Source organism: Apus apus, chromosome 15 (assembly GCF_020740795.1).
Source record: "Apus apus isolate bApuApu2 chromosome 15, bApuApu2.pri.cur, whole genome shotgun sequence".
NCBI lineage: Eukaryota > Metazoa > Chordata > Aves > Apodiformes > Apodidae > Apus > Apus apus.
The window spans coordinates 7,861,245-7,884,417 of NC_067296.1; the positions used below are offsets into that span (position 1 = coordinate 7,861,245).

A 23,173-nucleotide genomic window follows, 5' to 3' on the forward strand; every position below is an offset into this window, starting at 1 on the left:
ACTGTAATTACACACATCCAGAATTCTAAGCACGTTATTATTTTTGCTTCTTTGTGCATCTATCTGCATTGGACTTCATGTTATTAACTCAGGAGAGAAACTAAAATATGAGCCAGCAGAAGCAAAGAGTATCTTCTAAGAGCTGAACACAGTTATGACAGTGGCTGAACTCACATGGATTCAGTATTTGGGAATGTGACATACATGGAAAAATGTAATTGCTTTTCTATTCCCTTTGGCTTGTACCTTTCTATTTTTACTTACTACCACTGCATCGGTACTATCTGGTTAATAAACAGTGACAGCTCAATTCTGTTAGTGTATAAATGTTTGCCTGTTTAAAGTCTGTATTTTCACCGTGGGTTTGACTTGTTCATGTATGCACGCATAAAAGTGCTGGGGAGAAAAAGCCTAAATTGATTTGAATTGCCTGAATACAGTTATTGCTTTTTATTTTCTTAGCGCATGTTCCTAATAATTCACATTTTCCTAAAACGTCTCTAACTTCATCATACGATTTCAACAATAAATCTGTGAAATATCAAACCATCACAGGATTAATTTTACATACGAATTACAACGACACGTCAGGTTATGACAGCAGTTACCGTACTAGAAACCCTCGGAGCACACACGCCGAATTTAACGACCGACCGCTCCCCCTCCCCGCTCCCCGCCCAGGGCGGCCCCTCCCGCCGCCGGGAGCCCAGGGCGGGGCGCAGCGCCCCCTGCCGGCCCGTAGTGCCCCGTACCGGTCCATAGCGCCCCCTGCCGGCCCGTAGCGCCCCGTACTGGTCCATAGCGCCCTGTACCGGCCCGTAGCGCCCCCTGCCGGCCCGTAGAGCCCCGTACCGGTCCATAGCGCCCCGTACCGGCCCGTAGCGCCCCCTGCCGGCCCGTAGCGCCCCGTACTGGTCCATAGCGCCCCGTACCGGTCCATAGCGCCCCCTGCCGGCCCGTAGCGCCCCGTACTGGTCCATAGCGCCCCGTACCGGCCCGTAGCGCCCCCTGCCGACCCGCCGCCGCCACGGGAGGGGCCGGTGCGGACAGCACCGACAGCACGCACCCCGGTGCCGCCACGACAGCCTCCCACGCGTGATGCGAGCGGCCAATCCCCTGAAGAGTCCGTTCTCAACCGGCTAATCCACCTTCTGCATTTGTACATTGCGTCCTAAGCGGTGCAGGAGGCTCCAGTGCTTTGGGTTTTGAGCACGTGTGAGCAATGGTGGATGACTCGCCTGTTGCCCAACAGTAATTCAATCATAATAAATAAAAATTATGTGCTTTGTAAAGCGCTATAATTTCTTTTGCAACTAGATGTAGATAAAAACTGATTTTCTCACAGTCAGACAAATAACGGAACCACAAGAGGTCCTGCCTTTACTTCCCTTCCTTGGAACGCTCCTATCAGAGCAGTTTGACCTGGCAGGACACAAATGTGTTCCTGCCAGTTCTGCCCAAGTCCTGCGAGCTCAGGGCTGCTTCTCTAGGAAAAAAGAAAAATTAAAGTTCTAATATGTACCAAGTGAAATTTAAAAAAAAAAAAAAAAAAAAAAAAAAAATTAGTGTTTATTCCTCTGATATGTCATAATTTTTCCAAATTTTTAGAACTCAGGAATACTGAGCACTGGAAAGACAAAAAAGTGATGCTCACAATTACTTTGAGGAAAGAAACACTGAATTCTTATCTATTGACCTGTACAGCTCAAGCACCATCCTGGTTTCTTTTGAACACTTCAGCCAGAAGAGTTAAATCATTAAACTCTCAGTGTGCAAGTGGAAGATGTCAGCTGTGATTAGTACTACTGTGTTTAAATAAGGAAGAATTTCAAAGTAATCCAGAGTCATTGAACAGAAATAGATTTCTAGATGAATGGGAAGAAAATGCATTTAAAGCTTTCAATTATTTTAGTTAGAAACCTTAGAGAGTAGAAATTAAAGAAAAAAAAGGAAGTCTTGAAGGAAATTAAAGTCTTGAAAGAGGCAAGTACAAAAAATGCATTGATAAAATCTAGGCAGAAAAGAAGCAGTCCCTAGCTTGAGAGCACTTTTGAACTACACTCACATTCTTTTACCTACACAGCCAATACACTATGGGCAGGACTGGACTCTATTCCCAATTTCTACACAAGAAAAGCAACAAATTTTACATCACTACTTCCATGCTAAAAAGTAATTTTATGGCTGTACACTTACAAAACAAATACATTCATTACTAAACCGACTATTGGTTTCCTCCATCAGGAAAATAAAAAAATAAAGAAAACCAAAACAACAACAACAACAAAACCCAAATCAAAAGTAAAATCCACAAAATCCCACAACTGCCACAATTTCAGGATAAGAAATTCAGTCTTTGTTATACAGGTGTTATTTAAACATGACTGTTATTAATAAATTAGCTAAACTGCCAGGCAAAGGGATTTACTTGGTGAGCTTTGCTCTTATGTTTGTATGTTGGTATGGATTGTATTTCATGGAGATAAAATACAACAAGCTACCTACCCCTCTCAAATTCCTTCTCTCTAATGCAACACTTGTAAATCCACATATCCTGCTCCAGGATCAGGAATATTAACAGAATGTTATGAAATGTTTTTCCACGGCTTCATGGACACCAATAAATATCACAATATATATTATTTTCATTTGTGAATATCAGATGTCTTTCAGACAAAAATGGTTTGTTTGTACCAGTCACTTAAGGGGAAGGTAAAAGCAATTTGAGGTCACAGGTCCCTAATATTCTCAAATATTCGGTTATCCAGCCTATTCACTGAAAACTGCTCTCATTGTAGAGAAATATAATTGGTATGCAAGATTAATGTATCAGAATTGCAGAAGGTATAAAAGGTATGAAAGTCTGCAAATACACATTTTTTTTTTCTTTAAAAAGAGTAGGAGAATCTCTGGCATGACTTTCTTATTCTTGTTTTGGTTTGGTTTTTTTTTAAATAAAGCTTTTCTTGTATCCTTCTATTTTTCTCTTCCCATTAAAAACCAAACAAACCAACCAAAAAAAACCCCAGCCTCTCATCAACTCCAATACAAGACTGAATCTAACAATCACTTTTCTGAGCTAGCACTGACAGTGCAAATAGATAATAGTTTATGTTAAATACAAAACCAGCATAAGGTCTGAACTATCCAGTAAAAGTTTAGGTGGGTCATAAATAACAATTAACATGCACTGGCAGACATTTCTATGCTTTATCTTGGAAGTGCTCTTTCAAATCCCAGGAGGGCTACGCAGAACACCATTTCATTTAAAAAGTGGGAAGTCTTGAGATGGAAAAGAAGCTTTACAGTAGAATCTTCCTATACTCCATAATGGACTTTGTGATCAAATTTATACTCCAAAACAAAGGGGGGGGAAAAAGAAAAAAGAAAAAAAAAAAAGCCTCCCAAGAAACTTCTCAAGCTCTCCAGAGATTAGGAAATCCAACCTGTCTTTCCACTTCACAGAAGCTGAAACTGAACGTGCTGTGAATAGCTTAATCAAGTCTGAATCACAGGTTTTACAGAATTTGTGACTAAAATAGCTCTATAAACTTGTGTTACAACTGGCACAAAAAGCCTGCCTCTCTCCCTACCTTTATCTGAGATCAAATTGTTTATCACATTCCTTCCTCATACATCAGTTCCTTGTGATGAAAGCAAGCCCATGATTAATACTTTTTATTAGGTTGGTTCCAGTGACTTCAAATGACTTTGCCCTGACTCCTTAAGCATGCTACCACACCCACAGCATGGCACTCCAACCATGCTAGGAATGCACAACAACAAAAAAAATTATCTTTACTCCATAAATCTATAGCAGTAAAATTAGCTGCACAATGGCTTCAAGCACATATGGTCTTCAGGATGTTCTTCCTCCTTCACTCCCAAAGAAAAAGGGCAAACCAATAGTTTTTAAAACCTAGAGAAGGCACTGTTCTGTTACTCTCACTCTGTGCTTTCCCATAGCTCGTTAAGCAAAGCACACTGCAGGAGACAGAAATGGCAAGCAGTCCAAACTCTTTTCAATTTTCTAATTCCAAAATGACAAAATAAGGTGTTTTATAGAGTCTTGCTCACGTAGCTGTAAGCTATCTTCTATTTACACCAGGATCACAGATTTTATCTAAACTTACAGACTTAATTGTCTATGTATACTTTTGCAGTGTAGAACCAAAACATAATACATAAAGGCTGGGAAGACTTGAATTAGCCTAAACACTGTCTGACAGCAAACTATACTTAACAATTAACAATATCCTCTGTACTAATTACAGCTTGGCTTGGCTTGGATAGGTGCAATTTCTTTGCCTTTGGCATGACGGGAGTAAGATCAACTTTACAAAAAATGGCACCGGCTGAAAAATGATTCAGCACGGGATGTTTCCTTTTTTAATTACTGATTACCAGCTGAGACTTGAGAACTGGCTAGACACTCGTACCTCACCTCAACTGCAAGTTGTTTGAACTCTCTTCACAGCCACCTGCATAACGACTGCACAAGGATGCCTCTCACCAGCTTCTCTTCTACCAGGTCTATAGATTAGGGATTATACATTTCCAAGGTTTGTTGGCATAACCAGATTAATCTACATGCTTGGTTCTTACTATGACATGTAATAAGTGAGAAGTTACCTTTCTTCAGACTGCAATGTGTTCATCCTCTCTCCCCTAAGGGAGTTTGCCAATACCTCTCTCAAGGTAGCTAAGCAGACCTTTACATGAAAATAATTGATCTATCTCAGAATTAAACCAATCAACAAGGTCACGTAAGACAACGACTCTGGTAGGGTACCAGATCCTGTGATATTAGTCGTGGTTAAAATAAAAACAAACTCCACTAACACCTTTACACTGAGGATGGGCTTACAAGATGTGCACCCTAAAAGAGTTCAAGCTTCCAGCCCAACCTAGACTTACTTTATGCAATCTATACTCTAACACCGGGGCACATCCTGGGTTAAACTGGCAGCATCCGAAAATGCCCGAGGTGTCCTGACGCCACCGGCCCGCAGCCGGGCCCGGGGCACAGGGGCTGCGGGGGCCGGGCCCGCCTCCCGGCGCGGTGCTGTTACAGGTGAATCATAACATTAACTGGACAGCGGCTGCCCAGGGCGAGGGGCGACCCCGCCACCAGCCCGGCCTCACTGGAGGGGGCGACGCGCTGAGGCGCCCGAGGAAACAGGCGGAGACCCGCGCCTCAGCCCGCCCGGCCCCGCGCGTACACAGCGGGCGCGAGCACTGCGGGGCAAAGGTCGCCCAGGCACATCCCGCACCTGCTCCCTCGGAGAGAAGGGGAAGAAAAAAACCAGAAAGCTACTTCCTCGTGGCACAACAACCCCTCCTCCTCCCCCTGCTCACCCGCGCCCGGCTCCCGCCTCCATCCCGGCGCCCCGCCCAGCCCGCCGCAGGTGCGCGGCCCCTCCCGCGCGCCCGCCTGCGCGTGCCCGCCAGCGGCAGGTGCGCGGCCCCGCCCCCCCGCAGCCGGCGCCCCGCCCCCTCGCGCAGGCGCGGGGAGCCCCGCGGCCGCCCCGCCCCGCCCCGCTGGCCGCGGGCTCGGCAGGTGCCGGAGCCGCCGAGGCCCCGCCCCGCCCCGGCCCGGCCCGTCTGAGGGCGGAGGCGTCGCGGCGGCAGCAGCCGGCGGAGCGGCCGCGGTTGCCGGGGGCACTTGGCTTCGGGCCGCGCCGCTCGCTCTTCTCCCCTTCTGCCTCTCTTCTCTGCTCGCAGCGCGCACGGGGGGCACCCGCGGGAAAGAGGGGAGAGGAGACGAGACACCGACCCTTCTGGCGGCATGAACCGGCCTCACCGCGGGGCTGCGGGCAGCCGGGGCCTGGGCACCATGGAGGTGAAGAGCAAGGTGGGTGCTGGCTGCCGCGCCTGAGGGCCGCGGGCAGCGGCGGGGCGGGAAGGAGCCGGCCCGGCCTGGCCCTGCCCTGCGGGGGCGGCCGGTCGTGGTGCGGCGGTGGGAAGGGCGGTGAGGGGCAGGGAGAGCTGCTGACTCACCTGCCGGAGGTGGCAGCGGGGGCGAGGGGCCGGTGTCCGCCGGGGCACGGCCGTGGTGCCGCTCCAGGGCCCCTCAGGCCCTCGGGCTGCGTGAGGCGGTGGTCGCCGGGCTGGGGCTGGGGCGGCTGCCTGCCCCGCCTGCCTTCCCCGCCCGCCCCTGCTCCCGCCGGCTCCCTCTGGTCTCCTCAGGCTGCTCCGCTGGTGAAGGCTGAGGCAGTGAGAGTTGGGCGGTGATGTCGCTTTTACTGAACGCCCTGTCTGCAGGGGAGGAAAAAATAAGTTGGGTTTTTTTTTTTTGAAGTGTTTTACGCGGCCGGGTTGTTGGAGATGGTCCCTTGGAGTCTGCGTAGACTGAAAGACACCCAGACAAGTAGATGTTTGGGGAAGGCTTGGGGTATCTGGGCGAAAAGAGCTGTTTGGAGTAATAATTCACCAACATCAAAACCTGTTCTTTGTCTGAATTGGAAGAAGAATACATTTGTTTAACTGGGTGGCTGTTTTTCTGCTTCATTAATTTAACTTAATGACTACGTGCTTCTGAACGTTTTGGGGTTTTTAGCGGGATAGAGCATATTCTTGTAACTTGGATTTCTTGATAGAGATAAGCCATGGCTAGCATCTTAAAGTAGAGCTTGCCATATTTTGGAGGCTATCTGAAGATTTTACGCTGATAATTGTTTTATGAGTATGTTCGTGTCTATGTTGGGGCTTATACCAACAATTTCTTGTTGAAGCTTTGCACGCTTCTGTACATTCTCTCATGGATGTCTCTGTTCTTCCTATTGTTAATTTTTATGGGCTGGTTAGACGAAGTCTTGCTGGCAAAACTTTGATGTGAAAGAGATTAGATTTTTTTTCTGGTTTATGCTTGCCAATTTATTTATTTTTTACATGTAATTCTACAGTTAAGAGTTGTGAGTGTTGAATGTGCAGTAATATGTGGGGTGTTAGCCTGTTAGTTGAATGTGTGTAACTTGAGTTAAAACCCCCTTTTCACTGTCTAGGCAAATTGCAAGCACACCTACATAAGTGTATGTTTTCTTTCATTGGTAGAAAAATGTCTCTTGTGGGCTTTTTTAAAAGCTTGTCTAAAATCTGTCTATATTGTGCATCTTCCTTACCTGCTAATCAAGTGGTGCAGCAGCAGCAGTATAGGTGACTTGTTTGGGTTTTTTTGAAGGATAAAGTATAGTGCTGAAACTTCTGGAAAATGTATGGTTGGTCTCTGTAGCTTGGATGATGATTTCTTTGCAGTGTTAAATTAACTTCCATGTGGACAAAACCAGAAAGCGCAGGAGTAGCTGGTAGCTATGATTTAAAATACTAGTTAAGCATAGCTGTTACTGTGGTTGGTGAAGTATTTTTATTTTTCATCTCTGCTCTTGTAAGATTGCAAGCAGTACAATGTGTTCATAAAACAAGACTTGTCGCCTCAGCCCAAAACTCTAGACTTACTATTCCCCCCTTGTATGTTTTCCTTGATTTAAAATATATCAAGGATCACCTGTGTGATGTGTTCTTTGGTGTTTGTACAGGGAAGTGTAGAAGTTCTAATGAATAGGGACTGTCTCTTAAGTGCATGTTAAGGAGCAGGTTTCAAGGCATTCCTAGAGCTACTTGTCGCTAATGCATTATTTAACAGCACCTTGATTTAGTGTTGCATACAAGTCATCTTCCTTTTATGAAAATAATAAAGTCTAACCAGAGAGAGGCTTGTGGGGGAGATGGAAAGGACCATTACTGTGGAGTGATACAGGCTTTGAAGGCTTTTCAGTGATGCACAGCTCTTTATTTAGTTACTCCAAATCAATAATCATGCCCCAACTGACAAAGCTGTGCCAGCACAGTCCAACTGTAGTTGCAGTTATAGGAGAAAAATCCTTTTGTTGGTCTAGTTTATTCAATTTGGGTAACAAGTCTAAACTTGCCCTGGGGAATCACCATAGTGTATTAATTCCAGTTAGCCCTTTCTCTCATCATTGAAAATCAAGTTTTACACCCCAAATTAGAGTTCCTGGTGATGGCATGAAAGCCCCCGAATTAAATTCTAGTTCTCAAGATATAAAATTCAGGTGTGTGTCATGTTCTCCTCACTTTTGACTTGGAATAATATATTTTTTTGCAGAATATATTGATAAGGCACATATGGTTACTGTAGTTAATGTCCTATTGTTGCTGGAGACTTACAGTAGAGCAGCAGCATGCTGTGTTACAGAGCACTTAAAGATGTCTCTTGTAAGTCAGTCTTACTTAAGTGAATATCTCTAGTGACTTCCTTTCAGGCACAAGTGGCTCGTCCTGCATTTTCCCAGATGAGTTACCAGTGTAACAGCATGCTTTGTAAAGAGCTCAGGTGACAAGAAGCCATCTCTTCTTCAGTTCTGCAGCTCCTCTAAACCTCCTGTTAATTCTAAGTGCAGCCCATTTAATGGGATGGATTGCAACATTTGATATATAATGAAAGCATTTTGGGGCTTTAAAATAAACTATGAAATTGTCTAGAGGTTTTTTGGTCTTTTCTCAAATACACTTTGGAATATTATTGAGTATATGGCAAACCACGTTAGGAAGTAATAGCCAGTGTTTGCACCAACTATGTGAGATTCACCAATATATGAGATTCTATGGAAAAAAAAAAAAATCACACTGTTGAAAATCTGTGCCTTTATGTGCTTGATGCAATAGGATTTAACACTTACTCCAAAATGACCCTGAGGTTGTTGGCTTTTTAAACTTTTATTACCGAATTATGTTTAAACTATGAACTCTTTCCAAGCCAAACAATTGAAATTTCTGCAATGCCTGGACAATTCCTGTGGCATTCATACTTCACATAGCTGAAGGAAGATTTAAGAGACATGATGTCATGCTGTTTCTGACGTGATCAGAGTTCCTCCTGCAGGCTTTTCTTTGCTTTTTTTGTAAGTAGGTATGAATCATCCCTTCTTCTTTTTTGTTAGGTAATGCTACTGTAGTGGGAGTATTTCAAGAAGAGGGGTATTCACAGATAATTCCTTTATTTGAAGCATTGGAGGAAGATGGGATGTTGGAAGGTGGAGCTTGCTTTGCTGTGCTGTGTTTGAGTTAGTATGGTGTTAATGTGCTACCAATGGGGTCATTCTCTCCTTATTTTCATTGCTTTGTTTGCATGTGAGAACTCTGAACCTCTTATTTTCTAAAAGTTTGTGATAAAATGTGAGATAAAGGTTGGGCTGGAGGCTTGCTAATGTGCACCTTCCTATTTACTGTGGGGAACATATATCCAAGTATGTGACACTTGAGGCTCAAACTTTCCGTGAGTATTTTGTTCCATGTGCCATTCTGTTCTGCCTAAAACTAAACTTGCTAAAGAGATTATTTAAAGTCTTAATGTTCACTGTAGGTCAGTAATAGAATCCACACAAAAAATGCCACCAACTGACTTTTTTTGTTGTTTTCTTTTTTTTACTGACTAGTTTATTATTCTTTTAATTTGTATGCAAGCTGGTCTGCTTTTAGTAGCCTAGCTGCTGCTATCTCTTAATTGCTTTTAGCATCTTTGGTATGTTGAGTGTGCCTGATATGGAGGCTTTGGAGTAATTTGTATCCTATATTCTGTTTACTATGTTTTTAAGATCTGTGTGATTTAGGAGGCTGAGGCTTGAGTGGATGAGGGAGCTGTTGTATGGTGGTACTGACTAAATGCAAATCTTGCCCCTGAAAGTACAGTGCTAGTGTCTCAAGGGGATTATTGCATATCTTGTGGATCTTGTCTTGTCCTTTATATCTCCTTTTAGGCAAGAGCAGAATTGGCTTGAGATCAGCTGACTATAGCTTTACTGCACACAGTTTGTACTGAAAAGCAGGAGCCATTCTTTATAGTCTTCAGGTCAAAGTGGCTTTTTAGTTTTTCTGGAACAGCTGGGAATCTGAAAACTACTCAGATTTGCTTAGATGAACCATAACTTTGTAATAATCTGTACATACTGTTCTAAAGCATGCTGACATTTCTTTGAAAAAGTTCCAGGTAGTCACATACCATAGGAGGGTTAATAATGATTTTGAGCCACCATCATCAGTGTTGGGCATGAATGATTCTGTCCCTTACTGAGAGCACGACTGTTTCATAAACATGTAGAATTTGCAATTATTCTTACACTAGTTTGTCACCTTAATGCTGAGCTCCCATGTTAGTGAATGTTTTCACTAAAATGGAGCAATGAAAGCAGCTTTTGCATATTCAAAAGTACATGTTTATTAAGACCAAAATTGTTACAACTTTGAGGGCACAAAAGAGCAGTTTAAACCTACCTTTTAATGCCACTTCAAAATTATTTGTTGTAGTTTTTAGTGTACTTTTCATTCCATAACTTTTCTGGTTTAACATTCAAATTATTGTATTGCTTGAGGATGTTAGATTTCCATATTAATGATGTAAGATATGTTTTGTTGTAGTTTGGAGCAGAATTTCGACGATTTTCGCTGGAGAGATCCAAACCTGGAAAGTTTGAGGAGTTCTATGGATTATTGCAGCATGTGCACAAGATACCAAATGTTGATGTTCTAGTGGGATATACGGACATTCATGGAGACCTGCTGCCTATCAATAACGATGACAATTATCATAAAGCAGTTTCCACAGCCAATCCTCTACTCAGGATTTTCATTCAGAGAAAAGGTAAGTGTGCTTGAAGTCTGTGAATCATCTGTTTATCCACTTCCACTGTGTTGCAGTAAACAGTGTGACGTAGGGAGGAAATTTCATCATGTTGAATTATGTAATAATTATGGATCAGAGAAGATCCAACTCTTGCAAGAGCTTCCTCAGGCAACCTATTTATACTTTGTGATTCTTTGCTTGTATTTAGTTCAGTTAGATAAAGTCAGATCTCTAGCAAGTGCTTCTTTCTGATTTTATGTAAACAAATGGAAAAAAAGCTTTAAACTTCTAGGGTTTTCTGCTCCGTGTGTTGGATGCCTTTCACTTAAAATTCTGATCTTGATCAGACAAGGAGAATCCTTTACAGGATGAAAAGAAATCTCAAAAGTCTTATTACGTGTCAGTATAAATTAAAGAGTAACTTCATAATATGCTACTCTTACCACCCTTTCCTAATAAAACTTTCTGAAGCTTTCAAAATAACAAGCTTATTTCAGTTAGCAAATCTTAATTGTAAGTGCTGTTCATTTTGCCTTTGCTGTTGGTTTGCCTTTAAAAATAGCGTGTCTTCTGGGTTGTCTTTTTCTAGTGTCTGCTTTTGTCAGAGAAGAAGAAAAAACAAACCAAATTTGAAGTTGTATTTGTTCTTGTCCAGAAAAACATATTTAGTGTATGGAACTGAAGGGGAGGAAAGAAATCTGGTGATGGGATTTTTAAATTGTTTTAACCCAGAGAAACTAAGAAAACGTGATTTCTGCACTTGTTGGTTTTCTGCTTACATACAGGTGTGAGTGTGCACACATTGGGTTTATGTATAGGAATAGGTGCATGTGCATTTTCTGTCATAATAAGGCAGTTGACTGATCTTTGAATAGCAGACTGCTTGTTGCTTAGCTATTTTATAAAGATATGCACTGTTTGTGGCTGTCACTAAGACAGGCTTTTTTCCTTAGAAAATACTTGGACATTGAGAGCTTCTGTTACTTTCCCACTCCAGAAAAATTAACAAGCTCCACTGCAGCCTGACACAAAAGCAATATTCAAAAATAGTGTGGCTGCTCGCCAACTGCTGTGTTGCTGGCAAAATGCATTTGCTTTGTTTGTATTGAGGTTAGTATGGTAATGCCTGTGTTTTCAGGCCTGAATTGCCAAAGCAATGAACTATTTCCTTAATAGAACCTAGAGGTAGAAAAGGTCTGTGATTCCATTTAATCTCTTACAGTAGCCATATGACGAGAACAGATAAGCCACTTTGTCAGACTGGGATTATTGAGGTTATATTTTAACACCATATGTTTTTAGATTGTTATAGTGTTACATGTTTGATGCTGACTGTTACTAGTGCTACATTTATAACACTTTATACCTTTATTCCCTATACCTTTATTTAAAGCACGGTAGATTATTTCTTATTATGCCTGTGCAAGGAATTGATTTGGTGTAATGCACAGAACTAGAAACAAGATTAACCCACTTTCATTTTATTATGCCAAGAACTGATTAGCAGGAAAAGCTATGTATGAAGTTGTCATCACCTTCCAGTTGAGACTAGAGTTGTCTAGCTGTAGAGTTTTAGGGAATAAAGAACTCAGGCTGGCATCCCAGTCTGTCACTTCCAGCACTGTACTTCGTGCTGAATTAGTTGTGACTATTTTGATCACTTCTGTTGATTAAATTGAGGCTTTGAATCCGTTAGCATCTCTGCCATATAGAACAGAGCTTTGTTTGACAGAGAAAAAGGAAGTAACTTGATTCTGTATTTTATTTGATAATTTGCCTATAACTAAAGCTGGATTGCAGGCACTAGAGACGTTATAATATGTGCAGCATAATTTGTTAAGGTGTGATTAATTCATCCAGTTGCACAGATCTTCACTGGGTGTACCTCTGAAATGGAAAATCAGATGTCTGAACAAATACCTGCTATTGATCAGGCAGCTTTCATCTGGGCTGTTTTGGAGCTTTAATAAGTGACATGCTACTTTCCACCTGTAAGGCTTCTTGTGGCTTTCTCTTAAATAATATGAACAATTTATGTTTTCAAATGAAACTCTGCCTTTTTATTTTTTCTATTTCCATCAATAGTAGTTGGGCATTTAAGGTCTTTGGCAAAAAGCCTCTGTGGGGAAGACAAAGTTTTTGCTATTTTAAAAGACAGCAAAAAAGGAAATTTTATTATACTGTCTTACCTACTGCATTATAATTTTTGGAAAGCTGACAAGGTATGAGCAGGGAACAGTAAAACCTAGGACCAGTAGTAGTAACTGCTTAGTATATTGCATCCATGGAACACCTTCAAGGGTTGAAATGGGAGCAACAAGATTCTTTTGCAGTGTTACTAAGTGATAATGTGACTCCAAAATTTCAGAAATGTTGGTATGCCAGAGTAAGCACTTTTTTCTTTTCTGTTTGAATTTGATTCCTGATTTATGAAAGCTAGAAATGTCTGTCCCAAGCATTTATGAGTATTGGTTAATATAAGAAGCTTGGAGATCTTGTGCTGAAATCAAATCGCATTGTTCCTCTTAGACTTTTATAATTGTATTTAAATTACTGTAAAATATTTTAAACTGCTCCAGTACTAAATCTAAACTGGAGCTTGATACTGCACGAGTTAAGAATGGCTGTCAGTTTGTGGAAAACACTTGCTTATTGGAATTTCATTCTGCAGTTTAACAGATTAACAGGTACTGTTGACATCTGGAATTTAAAGGTTAAACTGACGTATTGTGATTAAATCCAGATGTATGGGAGTCACTCTGTCTGTGAGAAAAATCTTACTGAAGATAAAATGGTTGGGGGGGGACACACACAGACTGCACAGGCCCTGAAGGCCAGGGGCGACTCTGCATTTTAAACACAAGATTAATAGAGATGGTAACTTAACAAAATATATATTTCATTATAATATCCTTAAAACTGACTTGCCAGATATTAAGTTACAATATACAACTCCTGTAAGTTCTGCATATATGTGACTGTATATAGTAAAAAGTGGGTTCTTTGATGAATCCATTTCTGCCCCTTGGGATAGAGCTTCTCAGTGAAAAAGTCTATTTTGGTGAAAAGTAAGAGTTGGCTTTTTAAACAACTCTCCATGGAATAACCTAGCTATTCTGAGTCCTGTTCCTAAAACCACAATTTTCTAAAACCATGTTTTGTTACAGCTTGTGACTAAATAAGAGACAATATTTGTTTGGGCTTATTTAAAAAATGCTAAATTTCTTTTATATTCAATTTTTTAAATTATTTGTATTTTGAAACTTTAATTTTTGAGGGGTAACTCTAAATTGCTTTGCAAATAGATTAGGAAAGCATTTAATAGATGTTTTGAATAATGTTAAATTGAAACCAGACTTGACATTTGTGGGCTTTTATTTTAAATTTAATGTAGCAAGTGTATACAGATTGGTGCCACCTTGGGCTTGAAACTGCTAGGAGAAAAAAATCATTCTTGCACTAAGTGGATGTTCTCCTTAACACTATCTGTAGTTAACACCTTGTCCTTTGGCTTTATGCCAAAATATTTTCTGCTGCAGCTTTAAACTGATTAGCTATGTGCCAGAACAAAGATGCCTTTGTGCTTGAGAATATTGCTTTAGAAAATTTGTTTAGCAGTGGAAGAGAGGTTAAACAGAGACATGCTTCTTGGCTAAGATTTGGAGAGATGAGCTTTCATCAACCTTTCACTATTTCTTTTTTTCTTACAAGTTATGTAACTTTAATTGTTTATCTTAAGGTTTGTGCTAATTTTGAACTACAAGACTACTAGGACTGGTTACAATGTAAAACAATTACCCTCTGCTCAAGTATTTTGACATATCACTTTGCAATTTTGGGATGCTTTTAGTTCAACAATGTGTCATGTAACTTAAGTAGCAAGTTTCTAAAAGCAAAAGCATTTTTGATTGTATATTTGTCTCTGAAAGAGACTTCTAAAATTCATGTCTCTTTCAATAAACATTTTTGATTTTTTTTTTAAAGTACTTTTGAATCTGTTAGTTCACATACAGATATATTTACATAATATTTCTTTCAAAGCTAGTTCTTTTGCGCCTGGACATGCTTCTCACTAACAGTGGCAGATTGGGAGATGGTTTTTGTGAACTCTGTTCTTGTCAGGGAAGGAAGTTACGAAGCCATGTGAATAGTTCTAGATCAAACTGTTGGGTTCAGAGTACAAACTTACTGTGATCTTTTACACAGTAAATCTACTTCTTGGCTTTAATAAATGTGTATGTTTGTATACATAGCACATGCCAAACTTGCCATGTAGGCACGGAAGGCCTGAGTGGCAGGAAAGGGATCCTGATACATGGGTGAAGAAATTTTACGACCCTCTGTGGCAAGCTGTGAACATCTAATATGATATACATCTGATATGCCTGAATTTGTGAAATACCAATTACTCTGTCCAATTCTTTGACAAGAATCTGAATGTGAGCACTTTGAATTTAAGGAGAAAAAACCCCAAACTGAGTATCTTTTAGTGTTGCAATGCACTTGTAAGAAAATCAATACTGATAATGTTTTGACACAGTTTTCCTGTGTATTGTTTCTAAATGGACTCTTGTAGTAAAAGCAGGAGAAACTTAGTGGTTCACTGGTAACAGTATGTTAGTACCTATATCCTAACTATCAGCAACTTCTACTCTAACACAAATAAATAGTGTGTGTACAATTTTCCTATTTTCTTTAGATGAGTTTAGACTGAAAAATAATATGGCTTAAGGTCTGGGCAATATGGAACTAATCAGTCAAAATGCTTCCAACTTACTCATTGGCTCTCTGGAGAGCTTCCCAAAGAACAGAGCTTTTCTGGATTAATGTGGTGTTAAATGCCTAGATATGTCACCACTACAAACCAAAAAGAAGTGAAGCTTTTGAAATGAGGCAAAATTATACCTTTTGTCCATGCAGTGTTTCTGTGGTTCTTCAAATGTTTTTATCTAGTTTTGTTGGCTTTACCATTGATTGTCCAGCCTTAAAAATAAAGTTCTGAAATTTCAGATCTACACTACTTAGACATGCACTGCACATAAAAGTTTTTGCATAGTTTTTGAGATCACTAAGATGCATATCAGCTGCTGGTGGGAGAGAGAAAATAATGACCTAAAGAAATAACCTTTGTACTCTTTAACTCAATTTTAATATTCAAGTCACCATTGACTATTATCTAAAATCTTCACCTATAGTCTAACTTTCTTGCTGTCATTGTGTTACTTTAATATCTTTTACTGTTAAATACAAAGCAAAACCCTTCTGTCTAGTATCCTATTCCACAATTGTACTTTCCAAGTTGTTTTGTAAGCAGTTGTAATTCCGAATAAGAGAAGCTATTGCAACTCATTGACTTGCAAAAATCCTCCCAGTGTAAGGACCAGATGTCTAATTTAAAACTGGTTGGATGGGTTGTTGGTAGAGATAAGGGCAAAATTTCTCACGCTTTTTTTTCTTTGATCATAAATTTTAAGCAAACATTAAAAATTCTTGCATGCTGTCTGAAAAATCTGTGTGTTAGTTTTCAGCAATGCAGTACAAGATTTTTAGTGCCTAATCTTCAGTCTGTTAGATATCCTAAACTGCATTTTACAGAGAAAATTGTAAGTTTGCATTTTTGGAGATGGGTTACACTTCAAGTATGGTCCATCTGTTGTATGCTTTGGTTTGGGAGGTTGGATTGGTTTTAATCAGCCCACCCTTCAATGCAACTGACTTAACACCCTTAAGCATCTGAAGAACAGATTTTAGGGTATTCCTACAGCCTTCTTGCTTGATGTTGAAATCTAATGTTATTTAAATTTAAACTTAAATTGTATTTTTTTCTCAACTTCTTTTGCTGAAGAACATAGTGATTTAATGCTTTTCTGCAAGAACTTTCAGACTGAAACAAAAAATTATTTTCTGTATTCATAATCATCTGATGTCTCAAGCATAGCTAGTGTAGATTCTTCTGTTTGCTTCTACCTTCCTACTCTTCCTTGTACAAAGCATAGAATGGCCCAGATTGGAAAAAAATCATCTGGTCCAATCTCTTATGGAAAAGGGAACCTAGATGAGATGATCTAGCACCCAGTCCAATTGCATCTTGAAAACCTCTAGTGATGAGGACTCCACTGTGTCCCTGTGGAGTTTGTTCTAGTGATTGATCTCACTGTAAAACCAACCAACCAAAAAAAAGACAACAAAAAGCACACCATTTTCTTAGATTGAGATGAAACCTCAGTGTAGTTTGTATCCATTGCCCCCTCTTGTCCATGTGGCTTTGTTCTCTTTGCAGCCACCCCTTAAGTACTGAAATACTGTGGTGAGGTTTCCCCCAGGCATTTTCTTATCAAAGGTGAAAAGCCCTAAGTCCTTCAGTGTTTCTGCATAGGGCAGGTTCTCCCGCCCTTTGATCATCTTCGGGGCTTTCTTTTGGACCTTCTCCAGTCTGTCTAAATCTTTCTTGAATTGTGAGGACTAGAACTGGACACAGTACTCCAGGTGCAGTCTTACAAGTGCTGAGCAGTGGCTTGGTCACATCTCTTACCTCTGCTAGAAACACCCCTGCAATGCAGCCCAAGGATCCAGTTTGCCTTTCCTGCAGCACCACACTGCTGCATCATCTTCACCTTGTCCACCAGCACCCCCAGGACCATTCAACAAGACTGTTTCCCAGCTACACAGATGACAGTCCATACTGGGTTTTTTGGTGATCTCATCCTGGGTGCAGGACTTTGCACTTGCCTTCATTAAACTTCATATTGTTCTTTGTGACCCAGTCCTGGATTTATCTTCCTTTTTACCTGCAGATCCTAGGCAGGGATGCAGATTTCGCCCAGGCTGTGTCAGTAGGTGAAGTGGGAGAGAAAAGTCCCTAGGTAAAGAGGCATTTCAGACATCAGAATTGCTTCTGCAGATAAAATTTCTTTTCCATTAGTGGTTGCATGACTTCAGTGTCTTCTTTTTTTAACATTGTAAGCCACTTGCATACTTGTGTATCAAATTGTGGCAGTTAGAGCATTGCTTGTATGAACAGTGTTGCCTGAATTATTTGTGTGCAAGCCCCTTTTGTCTCTGTTCCACAGCCATTTTACCTACATTGTATGGGGGCAGGGAAGAGAGTGCAGAATGGAATAAGCTTTCTGGAGTTTGAATTCAGGTCACTTGGCTAGCTTCCAGGAACTAGGCAATAATAGGCACACTGGCTGCTTTCCCTTTTTCATTCTTTCTTTTCCAATGATCTGAAACCTGAGGAGAGAAAACTAACAAGTGGAATTACTCTGAATAAAATTAAAATGTTTCTAGGAACGTACTCACTCTTTCCATTCTAACCTTTCTCCTAAGCAACTAGAATGTAGTTGTTTGTGTTTCTGCTGCTGCTAACTTGCTTTATTTTTTGTGTGTACTATTTTTCCTTGGTAGTAGGAATCCAAAAGTACTACAAACTTAAAGCTCTTCTTTTGTGTGTAGAGAGAAGTGCTTTTACTATAGCAAGCCAGAATGAGATAATTCATTCTGCTAACCTAAACCACGATAGCAGTGTGATATATAAAGTGATCTAATCATCAATGTGCTATGTCTTACAGAAGATGCAGACTACAGTGCCTTTGGTACGGATACTATGACAAGGAAGAAGAATGTCTTATCAAATGTGTTACGACCGGATAATCACAAGAAGAAACCACACATTGTCATTAGCATGCCAAAAGACTTCAGACCAGTGTCTTCTATTATAGATGTAGATATTCTTCCAGAAACCCATCGTAGGGTACGACTTTACAAATATGGAACTGACAAACCCCTTGGATTCTATATACGAGATGGCTCTAGTGTCAGAGTAACACCACATGGATTAGAGAAAGTTCCAGGGATTTTCATATCCAGGCTTGTTCCTGGAGGTCTGGCTCAAAGCACAGGCTTACTGGCTGTTAATGATGAAGTACTGGAGGTGAATGGAATAGAGGTTTCAGGAAAAAGCCTTGATCAAGTTACAGACATGATGATTGCAAACAGCCGTAACCTGATCATTACAGTAAGACCAGCAAACCAGAGAAATAACGTTGTGAGGAACAGTCGGACTTCTGGCAGCTCCGGGCAGTCTACTGAATCCAGCCTTCCAAGTAGCACGCCAAATATTTTAGCAAATTTCTTGCAAGGCGAAGAGGAGAGCGATGAAGAGGACATTATTATTGAAGATAGTGGTGAGCCACAGCAGATTCCAAAAGCTGCACCTACCAGTGAAAGCCTAGAATCGTTGACACAAATTGAGCCCCATGAGTCAACACAAAATGGATTCCTTCCTTCCAGTGAGATGAACTTGAATCATTCAGCAGGCAGCATTAGTATGGAATATGAAGTACAAGATCAAGAGCATAAGTCATTAGAAGAAGATGGAACTATAATAACACTATGAAATTACATTGGTGTACTTTGTATTAAGAAAAGATGCCATACTTGGTTTAATTTGGCTCAATATGGAATGTGTTTTATGCCTCTCCATCCACCGAGCACTGCAGTTTAGATTAAAAGATGGGGGAAAAAGTAAATACAAGAAGCTAAAAATTATTTGACTAACTTAGGTTAATTCTGCACTTCAGTGTAAATACTTCACAAAGACAGAAGATAATTGATAAATAACTGAAGTTGTATGAGGAAAATTTAAATTGAAAATGAAGGATAGATAAGAGATGCCTGTGAGCTTTCTTTTAAAGGTACTTGATTTATTATATTTTTTAATGCAGGATACTACTGGTTCTACAGAAGTAAACTTTCATTCTTGTGTGAGGTTGACTATCTAATGTACTGTGGTTTCATGTTCATCTGAAGTGCTGCTTATGTACGATGGAGCTGCTTTAGCCACTTCATTCCTGTTCTGGACTGCTGTTTAGCTGGTAGAGCTGTTTGTGCGGCTCTGTGTATGATGAAACTGAAAAATAAGCAGGAGGTGGGGTGGAAAGAGGTGTTCATGGTTGTTCTAGTTCCCTGATTGACATATTGAGCAACAGGGATGTGTGATAGTGGTCAGTAACTTAACAACAGTCAGGATTTGAAGGTGTGGACTTCTGATGTCGACTGTTCTTTTTTTAGTGAATGTACAACCACAGGTTCATTAGTCATGCACCTTTACTGGTTTTAATGGCCAAATAAGCTTACTTTTAATGACTATGATTTTGAAATTCAAATGTGAAAGTCTTAACACTCATGCATCAAAGACCTGTTCTCGTTTTAGTTTGCAATTATTTAAGGATATCATTGGATTTAGTTGCTAGTCCCAGTAAATTTTAAAGAAATCAAATGTAAATTTAATGCTATGGAAATAACATAAAATAATCTCTATTAAAATCATAGTCCTAGTCAAAGCAGTGAAGGTCTCACTAGCAAAGGTTTGCTGTAGTGAGTCTGTTTTTTATAAAGAGTGACTTTCTTCAAACCTGAACAAGTTTATTACAGATTAAATCAAATCCCTGAATTAAAAAAGTTTAAGGCAGAATGAGGCTTTAATAGAACTTGCTTGAGCCAGGTAATGTTAAATTATTCATTATAGTGAACAAAACTGTAAATGCTAATATTTCTGTGTATCACTGGCTGGGTGTTCTGGATATTACGGAGTTGTTACAGGTAAAACAAAATACTGATGACAAGTCCTGATACTGCAAGTGCATAAGTATGCATTTGATCAGCTGCAAATGTACTAGGAAAATTGCAGGGAGAGCTTCTAGCATTATTTTTTCCCTTTTAGTGTCTCCTGTTTTACCACTTTAGCACTCAGTTCCCAGCCTGACCCTTGTCTGGGAACTGAAGTTATGGCAGGAGAATGAGATGGGGGCTAATAGGATTAGGAAGAACAGTGGATGGACGGAGCTTCTCACCAGGAATCCAGTTGTCTGTCAACCTCTAAGAAAGAAATAGGATGATACCAGTTCTGTACTGTGGCCCTGTGCTTACCAGAGCCATTTCTCAGCAGCATGTTCTACTCTGTGGGAGATGTGATGAGCAGGAAAGGAGGCTAACCCCTTTCTTTTTTTCCCCTCAATCTATCTTGAGGAAACATCTACCTCTGGTAACTTTCCTAACAAGAGACTAACTGTACATTTAATGTTAAAGCATCTGTAAAAGGATATAGGAGGCTAAAACTACATTTAAGGTTTTTGTAATTATGTAAACCAAATTGCACCAGAAATTACTGCTGTTTCATTTTACTAAATGCAAATTTACAATTCATATCTTGTGAGCAGTAGTATTTTCAAGCCTTCAATACCATAGCACTGAAGTTCAGGTCTCGTAGATGTCAAGAAAAGGTATTCATGCCATTTGATTAATGGAGAAATAGCATAAGAGACAGTGGTACTCTGCAAATACAGGCTGGAGTTCTGCTTTGTCAGATTTATTTCTGGTTTCTTCAGTGTGCACATAGAGATGTCCTGGAATCTTTTCCAACATGAGCAAGAATTTTGAAGTGTTTTACTAATAATTACTAAAAGTGAAGTAACTACATCCATTTAGTGTGAAATGAGGAAACGTTCATTCTGCAACATGTAGACTTTAAATATACATATTTTCTGTCAGTGCTGCTCTATACTTCCTTTATTTCAGGAAGATTGTTTACTTTATAATGACTTTTCTTCCTGTATGAAATAATCTGTGGAGGGTGACTTTCATTTATTATGCTAGTTTGCACTTCTGTGCCTTTTGTTTACTTGAATGTACAATTATCAAAGGAATAAAGGCACTGGGATGAGAAGAGAATGAGGTTCACAGACACAGAAAATGAACTGGTAGTGCACTTAATACAGGTGTAATGTTTTCATTCAGTGGAAATACATTATGAGGCTAATGTGGTAATGTGAGGATTTTGCAGCTGGGATAATAGCTCTGAGCTATTAACATACAGGGAAGGAATGAGTCTGAGAATTCTAGGGTTGCAAGGTAACTTATTGCTTAGGTACAAACACCCAAGGTTAGTGTGCTGCCAAACTCTGTTGCCTAATCCCTACTCACAACAGACGCATGAATATTTTGAATCTATACGCCAGTATTAAGGACTTGTATAAATTTAACTAGAGTCCTGCTCTAAATTGCATGAGAATTCATCTCTTAGGACCTTTTTTGCAAACTGATTAATCTGAATGTGAGATGATAATCTTTGACACACATCGTGTTCTATTTTACAGAAATTTGGTAAGATGCAGTAAAAGTAAACATTTGGGACTTGATAAAAACATTAAATAATAAACCTACAAATGTTTTTTTAAAGTGTGTATTTACAGTTACAATGACAGACTGCACAGCATGTAATTGCTTAATGCTGCAGTTACCATAAAGTTTCTAAAGTTCTTCCATATCTTACTAATGCATACACTGTTAATTATGAAATATTTTTAAATTGTTACTTCAGGATGATCAACGTTTCATTATGAGTGGCTACACTTAATTTTATATATAAATGGTACTGGGGTTCAGTATAAGGTTTTTTAAAATATCCTGATATTGTTAGCCTTTCATTCACTACCTCCTAAATTTTTAACATCTTTACAATTTTCTCCTTGGACGAAACTACTTAAAGGCTTGACTGTTTTATATAGATTTTATCTTTAGCTAAAGAAAGAAAAAATCCAAAAGTAATAGTGAGGATGCTACGCATGATTGACAATATTAAGCTGCTATTAATGTAATCTTTGTGTATTAAGTATCCTGTATATGTAAATTGTATTTTCAATCCCAATTTTATAAATTAATTTATAAATATCCAAATTATTTCAAAATGGAATGGAAAACTAAAATTCCTTTGACTAGCGTTATATATTGTGTACATGCACAGTGGGGGAACAAGTATTTCCTTACTTGCAACTGGGAGATTTAAGTGCACCTTAATAAGAAAAAGAATAAATTCTTAAGAGAATTAAGATGCATTTACTTTGAAGTTCTGTTATGGTACTGGACAAGTCAAGCCTAACTGTGAATCGTTTTTATGTTTTTTTCCACAGCTGAATGAAATTTAGGACAATGTTCTCACAAGCTGTCTTTAACATGTGTATTTTTGTGAATATTATGTATTTTCTAATTAAATTTTACTTGCAATGTGATTTTTACATGAATGAACTTGTTTAAAATGTCAAATATCAGTATTTTTCTTACAACTTTAATGTATAATGTACATTGGTATCTCACTGAATGAAGATTGATTTTACAAAATCAAACTAGATGTAGCTGTATATTAGTCTTATATTTTTACAGACTGGAATAATAAATGGATATAGAAACAAAATGTTTTCTCAATTACTTTGTCAGATACGTAAAGATGAGGAAGAATGTGTTCTCTTATTCTGAAATGTGAAAGTAGATGGGTTTAACTGTTATTCCCCCCCACCCTGGGCAGCTAATTGGCCTCTGTTTTCAAAACTGTCTTAAAACATTTGCTGCTTTTCCCTTCCCTGGAGCAAATCTACACGTGGGAAGTCTATAAGGATTCAAAACATTTATCCTTCAGTCCTGTTGGCTAACCTGTGATGTGCTTATTCCTACAGCAGCTGCAGATACTGAATCTTGCAT

At 39.6% G+C, this 23,173-nt stretch overlaps 1 protein-coding gene across 1 annotated transcript; it reads left to right on the top strand.

Moving 5' to 3' along the window:
• The first annotated feature begins 5,615 nt into the window (after window positions 1-5,615).
• On the top strand, window positions 5,616-22,889 carry PARD6B (par-6 family cell polarity regulator beta). The gene is made up of 3 exons (XM_051633290.1): window positions 5,616-5,854; window positions 10,435-10,657; window positions 18,211-22,889. Exons 1-3 carry the CDS (start codon window positions 5,789-5,791, stop codon window positions 19,035-19,037), a joined length of 1,116 nt encoding a protein of 371 aa, XP_051489250.1. The 5' UTR covers window positions 5,616-5,788; the 3' UTR covers window positions 19,038-22,889.
• The last annotated feature ends 284 nt before the right edge of the window (window positions 22,890-23,173 follow it).